Source organism: Petaurus breviceps, unplaced genomic scaffold (assembly GCF_028583685.1).
Source record: "Petaurus breviceps papuanus isolate PSGF00001 unplaced genomic scaffold, PetGlider_PUasm1.0 90825, whole genome shotgun sequence".
NCBI lineage: Eukaryota > Metazoa > Chordata > Mammalia > Diprotodontia > Petauridae > Petaurus > Petaurus breviceps.
Window position 1 is genome coordinate 11,654 of NW_027187353.1, and position 17,500 is coordinate 29,153.

Consider the following 17,500-nt stretch of genomic DNA (forward strand, 5'->3'; position numbering starts at 1 on the left):
TTCTTTCTTTCTTTCTTTCTTTCTTTCTTTCTTTTCTTTCTTTCTTTTTCTTTTTTCTTTTCTTTCTTCACTGTGTTCTTTTGTCTTAATAGAACCAGGCAGTTTTCATTTGTGACTTCTTGAACATGGTATTCAGACTTCTAAAAAAAAAACCCCACACATGGCTTTCAGGGAATTAAATCATTTCTCCTAAACTGCTTTAAGGTCAGTTTTTTTTATGTCAGATATCTTATGCTTTCTGTTTTCAGTCTTTTTATTTTGTTCTAATATTTTCTGTTCCATAAAGTCATTGATTTCTGTTTGGTCTATTCTAGTTTTCAGGGACTCCATTTCTTAGGTAAGATTTCCCACTTTCTCTTGTAAGATATTTATTCTTCTTCCAATTCTTTACTCCAGTATTTTTAGTTCATTTTTAAAAATCTCTTGTTTAATTTCTTCTAGGTAGTCATGTAGGCCTTGTGGAAAAATCCAATATTTTCCTTTGTTCCTGATTTCAGTTGTTATGAACTTGCTTTCTCCTTCCAAGGTTAATTTTTGGTTAATTTTCTCAAAAAATTTTTTTTTTTCTGGACAGTGAGTTCTTTCTCCCCAGCTTTAGTTCCCGAAATGGAACTTTGTTCCAGAGTCATGCTGTGCCCACTGCTTGCCAGCTGTGTGACATTGGGTAGAGTGGTTGGCTCCACTTGGTCTCACCCTGGGTCACCTGGGTTCTGACAATGTCTACCTTCTAGGATTAGCCGCCCCCAAGTCTTTGAAGTTCAGGGAGTTGGGTCTTCAGGACTCTCAATAGTGTCTCAGGACAGAGCATTAGGAACCTTGGATCCTCTGAACACCTTCACTGTCCTTGTCATCCTGGTTACTGCTGTTCCTTAAGACTTCTTTTTTTTCTTTTCTTTTTGGAGGGGGGAAGGCAGGGCAATTGGGGCCAAGTGACTTGCCCTAGGTCACACAGCTAGCAAGTGTTAAGTGTCTGAGGCTGAATTTGAACTCAGGTCCTCCTGACTCCAGAGCTGGTGCTCTATTCACTGTGACACCTAGCCACCCCTCCTTGAGACTTCTAAGCCTCATCTCCATCCTGTAGGATTCAGACCATCCTGAGTCTGATGAAAAGACTAGTGCTTTGAATTGCAAACATGAGAATGGAGAAAAACTAAGAAAGATATGTTTGTTTGAGCAATTGAAAGGGCCCTCCACTCTCTCTGCCTTGGGTCCACAGAGTGTCAGAGTCTCTACTGTCTTCTGTACTTGTCTCTCCCCTGTCCCTGGCCCCTGGAAGCCTGTGGGTTTGTCCCTGCTGGCTCTTGCTTTCTGACCATTGCCTTATCTATTGCCTATGGCTTCATTAGACTTTTTTGGCTATTCTAGGGTGGAAGCATACACTTCCTATAATTTCTCACTGAAATTCTTTATCATTATTTATCATGGAGCAGATTTCAGGTTTTTACTGGAGGAGGTTTGTGAGTGCTGGGCGGTGTGTAGTCATCTTAGCCAGAAATCTTTTGACATTGTAATTCCACAACTTTCCATTTTAATTGTCTTGTTGTTGGCTCTTCCATCGACATTGTTGCAGTTATTGAGTATATTGTTTTCCTGCTTCTGCTTATTTTACTTTGTATCCATTGTCTTTCCATTCTTCACAGTATTCATCACCTTCATTTTTTTCTCACAGCATAGTGATATTACATTCAAATGCCACAGTTTATTGTCTATTCTTGCTTGAGTTCAGTTCCAAGAAAAATTCATTTCTGAAAATCAAATAGTCAGAGTGCCTGAGTTCCAATCATGGTGGCCATTCACTTAATCTGTGAGAACTTGGCCAAATCACTTGACTTTTGGGGGGCTCAGAATGAAAGAGCTGTATTCAAGAGCTCTCAGAGACTTTTCAGCTCTCTATCTATGTCTCCATGATGATTATTTGCAAGCTATCTCTTGTCAGAAAGCAAAAATTATGGAACCTAACCTTCCCTTTCTCTGCCTGGCTTAGCTGTCAGAGACCCAGACTGATTGCTGAAATGTTGTAATCTGATCAACCTTGTTTCCTGGGAATATCTATTTCTACTTTCTTCCAATGGCTTCTGGACTGTTTTTATCTTTTAAGTGTCTTATCTTAAAGATAATTAAATATTCAATTTAATCTATACTTTGCTCCAACTTTTTTGGGAAATAAAATCCAATAGATATCTTAAAATTAAGTGACCACTTCAGACTTGAGAGAAACATAGACATTAAATGGAGGGTTGACAGGGTCTCTGATACATAGGCAGGCCCTATGGTTATTTAAATAAATGACCCCACCTGGGGACTGGGAAATTATCAACTGCCCCTTGCCCTGGTAATAAACCTCAGCCATCCTTGACAGTGACTGAACAGAAAGGCATGCAGAGAGAAAGATAGGTGATAATAATAATAACTCACTTTGTTATCGGGTTTTAAGTTTTACAGAGCAATGTCACCGAGAATGTTCTCTCCTTACCAAATCCTTGGAGATATTTCTGGATTCTGGCTCAAGGGGAGTTGGACTTCTGTCCTTCACTTATAAGGCCCAGAGTTTGCCTCCTTCTCTCCTCTGAAACTCTGCTTTTGCCCCCAATTTATCCCCTACCCTGTTCTCCTTGATATAGCTCACAGACGGTCTTGGACATTTCTAAGGTGTTTTTTTTTTTTTTCCTCCTTGCTAACACAGAAGCAGTGTTGCCTAGTGGACAGAAAACTGAGCTGGAAATGATTAAGACTGGATTCAGTCTCTATGTGCTCCAGGTTGGCTGGTACAGTGAAAAAAAAATAGTTTGGAGTCAGGGGACCTCAGCCCTCTTACTTGCTATCTACATAGCCTTGGATAAGTCATGTACCTCTCTGAGTCTGAGTTTCCTCATCTGTAAAATGAGGGGGGTGATCTCTAAAGGCCCTTCCAGCTCTCAATTGATACCCAAAAATCTAATGACTCACAGAAGGGCTGTGATCTGCTTTGTTGGAAGGACTTTCCACTAAACTTCCTTTCACTAAATTGATATTTAAACTGATGCATCTTTCCTGTATTCGTGTTTCAGTAACTATAGGGAACTGGAGGATGGGGGTTAAAAAACCAAACAAACATAAAGGGAAAAATCTTTTAAAAAATCAGAACTCTTAAAAAGTAAATCCTGAGCCAGCATTATGATATAGTGGGGATAAGGTAGAAGCCTTCCCAGTAAGCTCAAAAGTGAAACAAGAATGTCCATTATAACCAATATTATAACCATTTTTATTTAAAGTTTTGAGTTCCAAATTCTTTCCCTCCCTCCTCGCCTGTTCCCCCTCCCTGAGATGGTAAGCAGCCAGATAGAGACTGAATATGTGCAATTATGTAAAACATTTCCATATTAGTTATTTTGTACAAGCCTCAAATAAAAGAAAAAATGAAAGTGAAAAGCAGCATGCTGTATTCAATAAATATGGATTCTTTCTTTGGAGTTGGATAGTACGCTTTATCATTAGTCCTTTGGGATTGTCTTGGATCATTGTATTGCTGAGAATAGTTAAGTCATTCACAATTCTTCATCAAACAACATTGCTATTACTGTGTATAGTGTTCTCCTGGTTCTGTTCAATTCACTCAGCATAAGTTCATGTAAATCTTTCCAGGTTTTTCTGAAATCATCCTGCTTGTCATTTCTTATGGCACAATAACATTCCATTACAATTCTTAACCACCACAAAAGAGCTGCTATAAATATTTTTGTACAAATAGGTCCTTTTTCCTTTTTTTGGATGTCTTAGATGGGATATAGACTCATAGTGGTAGGACCTGATTGGAGGGTATGCACAGTTTTATAGCCCTTTGGGCATAGTTTCAAATTGCTCTCCAGAATGATTAGATTAGTTCACAACTCTGCCAATAGTGAATTAATGTCCCCGTTTTCCCACATCCCCTCCAAAATTCAGCACTTTCATTTTTTGTCATATCAGCCACTCTGATACATATGCAGTGGTACCTCAGAGTTGTTTTAATTTTTGTTTCTCTAATCAATAGTGATTCAGAGAACTTTTTTCATGACTCTAGATAGCTTTGATTTCTTTGTCTGAAAACCACCAGTTTATAATCTTTTGACCATTTATCAATTGGGTAATAACTTTTATGTTTATGGTTTTTTTTTTTGCTTTTTGGAGGGCAATTGGGGTTAAGTGAGTTGCCCAAGATCACACGGCTAGTTTTTGTGTTAAGTGTCTGAGGCCAAGTTTGAACTCAGGTCCTCCTGACTCCAGGGCCGGTGCTCTATTCACTGCGCCACCTAGCTACCCCCTATGTTTATAAATTTGTCTCCGTTTTCTATATATTTGAGAAATGAGTCCTTTATCAGTGATACTTGTTGTGAATTCTGCTGCCCCCCCCAGTTTTCCGTTTTCCTTATAATTTTGGTTGCATTGGTTTTGTTTGTACACATTTTTTTTAATTTCATATAATCAGAATTATCTATTTTGCATTTTGTAATGGTCTCAATATGTTCTTTGTTCCTAAATTCTTCCCTTAGTCATAAATCTGACAGATAAACTATTCTATGCTCTCTTAGTCTTCTTATGGTATCAACCTTTAGGGCTATATCATGTACCCATTTGTAGTGGCAAGCACCCCAGTGTCCCCAGGATGCCTGCTCACACAGGTTTTTGGATCTGCTTTGTTAAAGGAAAGCAACTCAAAATGGGTTAACAAGCTTACTTTAATCAGTCAGACATATATCCTTTACCTTGTTCAGGAGAAAAGGTCAGCACCCTGAACCTCAAAGTATACAGGCATAATTATCAAGACAGAAACATCAAGTAGACAGATTTCCAAACTGTCCAACCATTACATCCATACCCAGTCAACATCTGGGTTTCCACATTCTGGGTTTTTCAAAGCCGGGGGACTCTCAACAACGGCTTCCCAGAATTCAGATCAAATCACAGAACACTTCTCAAAGTGAGTCCCAAAAACAAAGCTACACATCAGGGCTTATATAGCCTTCTCCTGGCTCAGAGAATGTAACAACCTTATTGACTCACTGGCCAATCAAAAAGTATCTACTGAAAAACAAGCCTCCCCCACCCCAGGCTTCAGGTGCACATTAGCCTAGGGGCAGGGAAGATCTTTAAAATTTACATTCTTATTACACCATTTTGACCTTATCTTGACATGCAGTGTGAGACGTCAATCTATATCTACTTTCTGCCGTACTGTTTCCCAGTTTTCCCAGCAGTTTTTGTCAAATAATGAGGTGTTGTTCCAAAAGCTTGGATCTTTGCATTTCTCCTATACTGGATTACTATGGCTATTTACTATAATGCAATTTTTACCTAATCTATTCCAATGATCCATACTCTATTTCTTAGCCAATGCCAAATTGTTTTGATAATTACTACTTTATAATACAGGTTCAGATTTGGTATGACTAGATCACTTTCTTTTGCATTTTTTTCATTGGTTCCCTTGATATCCTTGAACTTTTGTTCTTCCAGATAAATTTTGCCATTATTTTTCTAGCTCTATAAAATAATTTTTGATAGTTTGATTGTTATGGCACCGAATAAATAAATTTATGTAGAATTGTCATTTTTATCATATTGACTTGGCCTACTCATGGGCAATTGATATTTTTTCAGTTTTTTAGATCTGACTTTATTTGTGTGAATAGTGTTTTATAGTTCTGTTCATATAGTTCCTGGGTTTGTCTTGGCAGGTAGACTCCCAAGTATTTTATATTGTCTAGAGTTATTTTAAATGGAATTTCTCTTTCTATCTCTTGCTGCTGGACTTTGTTGTCATAGAAATGCTGATGATTTAGGTGGGTTTATTTTGTATCCTGCAACTTTGCTAAAATTATTAATAATTTCAAGTGGTTTTTTAGTTGATTCTCTAGGAGTTTCTAAGTATAACATCGATATCATCTGCAAAGTGCTATTTTTGTTTCCTCGTTGCCTATTCTAATTCCTTTAATTTCTCTTTCTTTTCTTATTGCTATAGTTAGCATTCCCAGTACAATATTAAATAATGGAGGTGATAATGGGTGTACTTGCTTCAGCCCTGATTGTATTGGGAAGGCTTCTAGCTTATCCCCATTACAGATAATGCTTGCTGATGGTTTTAGATAAATATTACTTATCATTTTAAGGTAAACTGCATTTATTCCTATGATCTCTAGTGTTTTTAATATGAATGGGTGCTGGATTTTGTCAAAGGCCTTTTCTGTATCTATTGATGTAATCACATGATTTCTGTTGTTGTTTTTTTTATTGATTTGGTCAAATGCTAATAGTCTTCCTAATATTGAGCCAGTCCTGTATTCCTGGTATAAATCTCACCTCATGGTCATAGTGTATGATCCTAGGGGTGGTTATTTGGTGCAGTGAATAGAGCACTGGCCCTGGAGTCAGGAGGACCTGAATTCAAATCCAACCTCAGACACTTAATACACACACACACACACACACACACACACACACACACACAACTAGTGACCTTGGGCAAGTCACTTAACCTCAATTGCCCTCCAAAAAGCAAAAAACAAACAAAAACCATAGTGTACGATCCTTGTGATATATTACTGTAATCTTTTTGTTAATATTTTAGTTAAAATTTTTTGCATCAATATTCATTGGGGAAATTGGTCTTTCTCTGTTTTGTATCTTCCTGGTTTAGGTATCAGCACCATATTTTTGTCATAAAAGGAATTTGGTAGGACTCTTTCGCCTATTTTTTCAAATAGTTTGCGTAGTATTGGGATTAATTGTTCTTTAAATGTTTTGTAGAATTCACTTGTGTGTCCATTTGGTCCTGGGGACTGTTTCTTAGGAAGTTCATGTATGGCTTGTTGAATTTCTTTTTTGGAGATTGGGTTTTTAAAGTATTTTATTTCTTATTCTGTTTTATCTGGATAATTTATATTTTATAGGTATTCATCCATTTCATTTAGGTTATCAAATTTATTGGCATATAATTGGGCAAAATAGCTCATAACAATTGTCTTAATTTCCTCTTCATTGGTGGTGAATTCACCCCTTTCATTTATAATGCTAGCAATTTGGTTTTCTTCTTTTCTTTTTTTTGAAATCAAATTAAGCATTGGTTTATCTATTCTATCATTTTCCCCATAAAGCCAGTTTCTAGTTTTATTTATTAGTTTAATGGATTTCTTACTTTCAATTTTATTAATTTTTGATTTTTCAAGATTTCCAATTTAGTGTTTAATTGGGATTTTTAATTTGTCCTTTTTCTAGTTTTTTTAGTTGAATATCCAATTCATTGATCTGCTTTTCTCTATTTTATTAATGTAAGCAAAAATTAGAGATGTAAATTCCATAAATATATTCCATAAATTTTGCTATGTTGTCTTGTTGTCATTTTCTTTAATGAAATTATCAGTTGTTTCTCTGATTTATTCTTTGACCCACTTATTTTTTAGGATTAGATTACTTAGTTTCCAATTAAATTTCAATCTCCTTTCCATTGCCCATTATCAAGTGTAATTTTCAATCTGTCTGCTATCTGCTTCCATTTTATGGATAAGTTCATCCCATTCATATTTATAGTTATAATAACTGTGTATTTCCCTCCATGTTTTTTCCCTTTGTTTGTCTCTACCTCCTAGAGAAGGAAATGCCAAACCACTCCAGAAAACAGTCACTAAATCAACACAATAACAAGTATAGGATAGACTGGTGTGGGGAGAGACTTGAGACAGGGAGAGCAATTAGGAGGTTGTTACAATAATCTAGGTGAGATATGACGAGGTGGTAACTGTGGGAATAGAAAGAATGCATCAGATGCAAGAGATGTTATAAAGGGAAAAATAATAAGATTTGGCCATGGAGTAATATACAGGGTGAGGCAGAGTGAGGGGTCTAGGATCTGAGACATGAGAAAGGTGATAGTGCTTTTGATAGAAACAGAAAAGTTTGGAACAAGTGACTATTTTGGGGAAAATATAATCAATTTAGTTTGGGACATTTTGAGTTTAAGGCATCTCCGGGGGGATATCCAGGTTGAAACGCCCATGAGGCAATAAGAGATGCAATACTGAAGTTCAAGGGAGATCCTGGGGTTGGATATACAGATGTGAGAGGCATGTAAATAAAAAGCCAGGAGAGTTGATGAGGTTACCAAGAGAGAGTCTGTAGGAAGACAAGAGAAGAGGGCCCCAAATAGCCGCTTAGGGAGTGCCTACTGCCCATGGGACCATGATTTAGATAATGAGTCAGCCAAGGAGACTGAGGAGCACTCAGGTAAGTAGGAGGCAAACCAGGAAGAGCAGTATGGCAAAACCCCAGCAAGGACAGAAGAGGAGAGGGGTGCCAAGAGAGTCAAAAGGAGCAGACAGGAGATAAAGCTGCACAAAAAAGACCTCAAGATTTGACAATTAAGATGGTGATGTGGGGAAGCTAGAAACCCTCTACCTTCTGTGTAGCATGGAAGGGATGGTGTGATGGAAACACAAAGGCAAAAAAAAGAGGAGCAGCCGGAGTGAAGAAAGGCTGATCATATGGATGTTGTCCAAGCCCTCCTCTGCCTGGAGACACATTCTCAGGCATGAAATGTGACATGAAGAAAATTCTAGTACCTGTCAACCCTTTTAAGGAGAACTAGATGGAAATGTTTACACCTGTTTTAGTACACCTGGGACTTCAGGTAGAATTTATCATCATCATCATCATCATATACTAACTAGCATTTATATAGCACTTTAAGGTTTGTAAAATGCTTTAAATATATTAACTCTTCTGATCCTCACAACAGTTCTGTTAAGGCACTTTTACAGACAAGGAAACTGAGGCACAGAGAGGTTAAGGGACTTGCCCAGAGTCATGCAACTAGAAAATGTCTGAGGCAGGCCTCAAACTCAGTTCTTCCTGACTCTGAAGGCAGACATTTAGATGGCCTTTTGACTGAACTTAGAGTTAATAAAAGTAGAAACCAGGACTTGTAAAAAAAATCAAGGATGAAAGGATTCCAGCAAAAGCTGTTTACTTATGAAAGCTTTTATTCTCAGATTCCAGGTGGAGGATGACCTTGCCTTCATTAAGTTAGACCTGGATGATCTTTCCTAAAATCTTTACAGAAATTACAAATATAAGGAGGGAGGCAACCTGTCTAAGGCAATAGAAGAAACTGCTAGGAAAAAATGAAAAATTAAACTTGCCATAGAAAGTGTGAACCAGACCCAGAGAGTTTTGGCTGATTTGAACATTGGTATCCTTGGTTTTTTTCAAAACATTAAGATGACAAGAGTAGCCACCTGCCACATCATCCTTGGAAGTCCTCCATCCAAGGGCTATGCTAACATTTGAGCTGTGGCTGGCAGAGCAATTCTAATGTCAAGATCAGGGACTTTTTGTCTCAGAAAAAAGTTGACCTGCTGTGTGAAGGGGCAGCAACAGTGGGCCCAGAGATTTTTATTTTTAATCAGCCAGAGTTCCCTTTGTCATTCTCATCTAGAAACAAAAGGAAAACCATGTTTTTACAGTTAGTCTGATACCACGCAGACTTGGATATTATAGAAACAATACTTAAGCTACTAATTTATCTTCTTTTCCTTTGGTATAATGTACCTATATTCACTTAAACTATAGTCAGTCGAAATGGGAATTCTTCTGTTTTGAAGGAGAGACAGAGAGAAAGAGAGAGAGAGAGAGAGAGAGAGAGAGAGAGAGAGAGAGAGAGAGAGAGAGAGAGAGAGAGAGAGAGAGAGAGAGAGAGAGAGAGAGAGAGAGAGAGAGAGAGACAGAGAGAGAGACAGAGAGAGAGACAGAGACAGAGAGAGAGACAGAGACAGAGACAGGTCATGATCATGAGCCTCACTTTACAGCTGAGGAAGTGGAGGTAGAAGGGAAGTGCTTTGCCCATGGTCGCCCAGCTGGTAGGTGTCTGAAGCCAAATCTGATCTTGGGGCTTCCTGTCTCCAGATCCGGTTCTCTATCGGCTACCCCACCTAGCTTCCCACTGGATATGTTAGTTAAGCAATAAAAATTAAACAGAAAAAGTACTAATTGGGAACTTTGGAAAGAGCAGATGACTGAGAGTGATAAGGCTAGAACCAGGTTAGAGGGGGTTGAGGAGTGACTGAGAGGAGGTGGAGGCAGCCAAAGCAGACAGTTTTTTCAAGGAGTTTAAGAAAGGCAGAAGAGATAGAGTGGTAGCTTGAGGGGATGAGAGAGTCTAGTCAAAGTTTTTTTTTTAAAGGATGGGGGAGACAGATGTTCAAAGAGTAATGAAGGCATAACTAGATAGGAAGAATTGAAGATGTGGGAGGGGAATGCAGTCTGTTGGAGGAGGTGGGCAGGGAGGGGATCAAATTCATGTACAGAAGTGTTGGCTGGGCAAGGAGAAGGTCTGCCTCTTTGGCGATGTTGCCAAAGGGTTTGAGGGGAAGAGAAGGAGAGAAGGTTTGGAAGAGTGTCAATCCTCGAAGGTCGAGAAAGGCATATCTTGAAAAGCTCATAGATCCGTATAAATAACGGCATAAAACATAATGTAATGAAATGTCAACATTTCTCTCTTTGATAGAATTCAATAATAGAAACAGAACAGGTAGAAAAAGACAGCTTAGGAATTCAGGCAGAGACGAAATGAAAGATGGGGAGCAGATGTGAGAGATTCCAAATGGAGATGGGTTTAAGGACATAAAGTCACTTATCCTGGAGGAAAACAAACCCATCGTGATGTGTGTGTATGCGTGTGTGTGTGTGTGTGTGTGTGTGTGTGTGTGTGTGTACATGTGATAGCTGTCCTCAAGTCATGATTCTTTCTTTGGGTAGGCAACATGGGCTGTAGCAGACTATGTTCACCCCAGACTCAAAAAGCCTTAGTGGCTCCCTATTGTGTTGCATGAATATTATCAATGGTGACACCAACCTCACTTAAATGCATAGTATGATAGATTATTAGGGAAGGAAAAACAAACACCCTACTATCTTCTTTTTTTTTTTCCTTTTGGAGGGCAATTGGGGTTAAGTAACTTGCCCAAGGTTACATGGCTAGTGTTTTTGTGTGGGTGTTAAGTGTCTGAGGCCAGAACCGAACTTGGGTTCTCCTGACTCTGGGGCCAGTGCTTTACTCACTGCACCACCTAGCAGCTCCAATGCCCTACTATCTTAAGCCAAACCCAGATCATACCATAGAGGGGAGACCAAATAAGCCAGGATCCAATTATCCTCCTGCCCTGTCTCTATGTTGTGATTTCAGTCATTTTTGACTCTCAGTGACCTCATTTGGGGGTTTTCTTAGCGAGGATACCAGTGTGGTTTGCCATTCCTTCTCCAGCTCATTTTATAGATAAGGAACTGAGGCAAGCAGGGTTAAGTGACTTACCCAGGGTCACACAGTTAGTATGTGTCTGAGGCTGGATTTAAACTTGGGTCTTCCTGACCTCAGACCTGGTGCCCTATCCACTGTGCCACCTAGCTACCCCACTCTCTAACTTATTTGTTTTCAGGGCTAGTCAGTATATTTCAACAGACCTGGGAAGAATGATAAGGACAGGACTCAAATTTGATCAAGGGACCATTTAACAGTTAACACATTAGCATCATTAGGAAAAACTGTTTGTGGGGTCTCTAATGAACCTTCCCAGTAAAACCAGTATCTTGGATGAAATATACATCCCCATATACACTTACATATGTGGGGACATTCCTAAAATGCAAATGACCACATCTCCTTTCTGATTAAGAAGCTTCAAGGGCACCCTGTTGCCTCTAGGAAATACAGGCCCCTTTGACATTGAATTGAAGCAGAAATTGTAATCTCTAATTCACCTAGGTTAGCATGCATGTTGACTATCATGCTTGGGCAGTTGGTTCTCCATTCCTGTGCTGGGTGAGCAGTACCCTGGAAGGGCTTGCTTGACCTTGACCTATGGGAAGAGGGCTTGATACCTTCCTTTAAGGGTTATTGAGCAAGTTACTCCTCCTGGCTCATTGGCCAATCTTGATGTTGAAGCCTTTGCTGCCATCATGGGACCGAGTGATGAACAAGGGGATTTCTTCATCATCCCACAGCATCAGAGTTCTTCAGTTCTGAGGCAGTGCTTGAAGTAGCCAAGGCAGCTCACCTTATACTCTATGGGATGCACTCCAATCCAAACCCCTCTACATGAGTGACTTATCTGAGGTCACATGGGTAGCAAACAGCAAAGGTAAGACGTGAACCCTGGGTTATTGGACACCAAGTCCATTCCTTTCTCTACTGTCCTAGGCTGCCTTTTCCTGAAGCTTTGATCCATGCTGGCTTTGCACATGACCCTTGAGTACCTACTAATCAAGCTTCCTTTATGGGAGAAGCTCTTCTTCCCTCTCCCTCTGAGATAATTGACATCTCAAAGTTAAATTTGCAGAGAACAAGGAAGAACTTGAAATTCCTTCTCGTGAGTCCTACTTTGTGCCATTACCAGTTAGTCAACATGCATTTATTAAAAACCTACTATGTGATAGGCACTGTGCTTGCTATTGGGGATACAAATACAAAAGTGAGACCGTTCCTACCCTTGAGGAACTTCTGTTCTACTGGGGCCATATATCATATTCACACATAAATAAAAATAGGATAAATACAAAAGAAGAATAAAATAATGGGGAGTGGGGAAGAAGGACACTTCTGTGGAAATACAGATATTTAGAGCAGAGATAAAGAACCATTCTCAGTAGAAAGTAAAAGATTGCATGAAGGATTCCCCATAATAACCCACATTTCTATATCATTAAAATTGAAACATTAAATATTTGTAACATTAAAATTTACACAATATTTTCCTTTCAACCCCCTGTGACATAGGTAGTCAAGATAGGCCCATTTTACAGATAAGGAAACCAAGATTTAGGGAAATTAAGTGACTTGCCTGAATTAGGTCCTTTTGGGTAGAGGTGATTGCAAACCCAGGAGCTCCTGACTCTAGTTCCAAGACTCTTTCAATTCTCTGGCCTATCAAAATTCTATATAAGAAACAGATGAACTTTCCCCTAGGGGATGAAAAAGCTCAAAGAAAATAACAGGGAGAAATAGATCTTTTTACACTTATCAGAATTCTTTAAAAGTACAAAGCAAACATGTTGTAATGACTCTGATGGTACAATATTGCATTCTTCTACATTTGCAGAAAAAAAAATACTGACAAAAAAAAGCAAACACAAACGAATGGCCTTTTGGTCTCTGCTTGATGTCAGATTTCACCATCTTTCAGCTTGCATTGATTTTCCAAAATGCATTGTGTTCTTGTGATCAAAGGTGTGTTCTTGATTCAAAGTCATGGCAGAAAATGTTGATTGACATCAGTGATGGAGAGGTCCTAGGGCCCACATTAAGCCTAGGTAAGCTTTGCACAGTTGTGCTGACAATGGTATCTGAAGTTTACACAGGGCTTTAAAATTTACAAAGCTCTTTACAAACGTGACCTCATCTGAGCTCACAACAAACACGTGAAGCAGGTACTCCATTATATCTCCATTTTTATAGATGAGGAATCCGAGATCTGAGGGAGGTTAAGTTACTTGTCCAGGATCACACCAGCGAGCCCTGGATGTGGAGTCATAGACCTAGGAGAAGGAACCTCAGGGGCCATCTTGCCCAACCCCATCATTTTACATATGAGGAAACTGAGGCCCACAGGGATTAAGTGAATTGTTCAGAATTACATAAATGAACACCATATTTGGAGATACTAATTGTGTGATCCACTCTTTGAGTCGGTTTCCTCATTTTTAAAATAAGAGACTAGTCTAGACCAGGGGTGAGGAACCTGTGGCCTAGAGGCCACATATGGCCTTCTAAATCCATAGATTCAACCTTTTGACTTAGTTCAAATTTTATAGAACAAATCCTTTTATTAAGGGGATTTGTTCTGTGAAGTTTGGATTCAATCAAAGGGCCGCACTTGAGGACCAGGAGGGCCACGTGTGGCCTCAAGGCCACAGGTTTCCCACCCCTGGTCTAGAAGATCTCCAATGTCCTTTTGAATTTTTACCTGTATCCCTAGTGCTATAGGTAGAATTTGATCCCAGGTCTTTCTTCCTCCAAATCCAGCACTTTCCCTATTATATCAGGCCACATCAATGCTGCAATGAAAGTAAAGGGGAAAAATCCCACCAAAGAGGTATTGCATAAATTCTCAGAAAAATCAGAACTTTCTTGCTCAAAGCCTAGATTTACCGACTTGTTGCAGTCCTATCTTATTTTGTCTTTGTTAAGATGAATTTGTTTTAAAAAACAAGATTCTATTGAGAGTTTGATCTAGAATACTTTCTAGTCTATAGCCAGAAGCTTCTCTGCCTTTCTGCCAGGTTAGAACTCTTCCAGAGTTTTCCTGATAATGTACAACTGTCCTCTAGCTTTGAAATCATGGAGGAAAGATTTCTGAGCACTGAAGTCACTAATAATCCATTTCAAGCCCGAAACTTGAGCGCCCAGTGAAAAACTGTTTCCTCTCTTCTTTAGAGTGGTGTTCTCTGATAGTGGGCCAAAGAATCGGATGATTCCCTTGGCTTCAGCCTTGGTGTGGCCACTGGCTTGCCATGGGTCTATGTATCATCTAATGGTTCACATTTATATACCTCTTGAAGGCTTACCAAAAGGAGTCTTGCTGTGGCTGTTGACTGTCTTGGATAAGTTACTTTACTTTTCTGGGATTCATTTATATGAGGACCAACTTAGTGAAGACATAAAAAAAAAAAACCTTTTTTTCTTTCCTTAGAGAAGTGGGGGATGATGGGTATAGAGTATTGTGTAGACTTCACTGTTTTTTCTTTATTACTTGTTGGGTAGAGGTGTGGACTGGGGTACCCAGAAATGACTGATATAGAAACAAAAAGCATCAATGAAATTTTAATTTAAGATGAAATAAGGGGGCTAAGCTAAATGATATTGAAGGTCCATTACAGTTTTGAATCTCTGACCTGGTCCTTGCTTTCAAGGAATTTCCCATCTACTGCCACTATGATACCTACAAGAATGCTTCAAGTGCAAGAGAAAGGCTTGACCAAAGTGGCAGGGAAAATTCCAAGAGAAAGGAAGGGGTAACTTCTGTCTGGAGAGTGGGAGTTCAGGGTGCAATCATAAAAAACTTCAAGAGGGAAGTTCCCCAGAATTTGATCTAAAGGGACAGAAAAGATTTTCATGTATGGAAATGGCTGGGCTCAGGGACCATTTCAGGTGTTATGAGCTTGAAGATGGAAGAGAAAGGGTAAGACTGGGAAATAGTGAGTTGTCCAGTTTGGTGTGAATATAAAGAGCATGGAGGGAAGTGATGTGAGAAAAGACTAGAAAGGGAGGTTGAAAACTGAACTACCAAGTTAAGGACACATTTATTATGTAACAATGAGGAACCATTGATGGTTTTGGGGGAGTGATATGGTCAGACAAATGCATTAGGAAGACAAAGCTGTAAGAAGAATGCGTTAGAGTGGAGAGAGGCAAGGGGAAGGGAGATAGGCTAAAAGCCTTAAAATATAGTGAGGTTGAGAGGTTAAAAAAGAGATCTAAAGTGGTTTAGGATCCATGAAAGTGGAAAGAAGGTGCCTTGGTGATACAAGGTGCCTTGGACAAATGTTCATATTCTGAGATTTTGGCTATGGATCTATGTGCCACACCTTCACCTCTCTTTTCTGGTGTAGAGACATTGAAGGGTGTAGGCTTGTATTAGTTACATATCTCGTATTAGACTCATAGGGTCATAGCTTTAGAGTTAGAAGGGAACTTAGCATGAATCTAGCCCAACTCTCATTTTACACACGAGGAAACTCAGGTCCAGATAAATTAAGTGAGTTTTCCAAAGTCACACAGGTAATGAATAGCAGAATTGTGATTCTAGGTACTCTTACTTTGAGTTCAGCATTCTTTGTTTCTTTTTTTAGCAAGTACTTAATAAATTAATTATCTATGTATTATCCGGCTAAATGCAACTACATACTATTGCTCTGTGAGAAATGACAAGAGAAATTTATAAAAATGTGGGAAGTTTTGTACAAACCAACATGGAGCAAAGAAAGCAGAGCCAGGAAAATATACTCTATGACTACACTAAGTTAAGTGCAAACAACACTGAAAGACAACAGAATTCAGATAAAATGCAATGTCCGACATTGGTTATAGAATACAGATAATGAGAACACATTTCTTTCCTCTCAGTAGAGAGGTGGTAGACTAGGGGTTCAGAATGCTATGTGCACTGTTAGATGTGATTGTTATAGATGTTATGGGTTTTGCTCAAGTGATTTTTTTTTATTGCTATAAGGAAGAATTCAGAGTAGGGAGGGTTTTAAGAAATGATTATAATGCAAGCCCATGTCATTAACAAAACATCAAAATAAATAAACAAAATCATGTTGATCACTGTCATTATTTGATGAATACTCTGACATAATGCATTGCTAAAGGTTTCTTTCTGATTCTCTTCTGTCTCCTTCCTGCCAGGAAAGGCACCAATGCCCAGGCCTGGCTATAAGCCGCAGGAACCCAATGGCTGCAGCTCTTACTTCCTGGGTCTCAAGGTACCAGACAGTGTATGTACTGCTAACACTTTACTTAATACCTGGTATGATTTTACTAATCGGGGGAAGAAATCAAATAGTGGGGAATCTGGAGGGGAAGATCATGAGAAAATGCTTGCCAGTGAAATCATAATTACTTTTTACAGGAGAAAAAAATGTCATTTTCAAATTGGGTAACTGTGACTTTGTCCTTCAGGGATAGCGACCCCTTTGGATAAAGCCCTTGTTTAGCATCAAAGGTCTGAAAACAGCCCTGCTTCTCCCAACTCAACCCTAAGGGTTTTCACTACCACTCACAGAGTCACAGAAATGCAAAGCTGGAAAGAATCTTAGCATCTGTCTAGTCTAGCCTATCCTCTCTGCAACACACTCATGTGATCACTGTTCCTTCAATTGAAGACCACCCATTCCACTTGTTGTCATTGTACCTAGCATCAAGCCTGCTCCCATTTCTGTCCCTTCTGCCAAGCAGAATGAATCTACTCTATTTTCCACTTGATGACCCCTCAGATCATTGAAGAAAACTATTTCCCCTTGTTCCTCACCCCCCCAAATCTTCTTTCTTGATGGTAAATATCTCTTGATCCTTCTACTCCAGTATATTATTGTCCTTCCTAAAAATATGTTGCTCAGAACTGAACATAAAATTCCATACAAAGGAACTCCTATCACCTCCCTAATCCTGTAGGCGATGACTACAGACCCAAGATTTCATGAGGTGTTTTGGCTGCCTTTGCACACTGATGACTCATCTTGTAATTCTCTAAAGGACTTAGATTATTTTTCTTCCAAACTGCTGTGTAGCCACACATCTTATTTTTGTTTTTATGAAGGTGATTTTTTTTCAAATCAAGTTTAAGATTATATGTTCAGCACTACTAAATTTCATCTTGCTTAATTTGACCCAACATTCTAGCCTATTGAGATCTTTTTGGATCCTGATCATCCAGTGTGTGAGCTCTCTCTCTAATGTGGTGAAAGAGAAGGGGGAAAGGAGAGGGGGGGGGAGGAGAGA

General features: G+C 39.1%; 1 protein-coding gene across 2 annotated transcripts in view; it reads left to right on the forward strand.

Annotated features, from left to right (window-relative positions):
• The window catches only part of PLA2G12B (phospholipase A2 group XIIB), a 31,689-nt gene that overhangs the window by 6,390 nt on the left and 7,799 nt on the right, over window positions 1-17,500 (forward strand). Inside the window, exon 2 of one of the 2 annotated variants that reach the window (XM_069071507.1) lies at window positions 16,409-16,497. In XM_069071507.1, the coding sequence (XP_068927608.1) occupies window positions 16,409-16,497 (89 nt within the window). The remainder of the gene's footprint in view (window positions 1-16,408; window positions 16,498-17,500) is intronic. The other variant, XM_069071508.1, reaches the window with a different exon arrangement.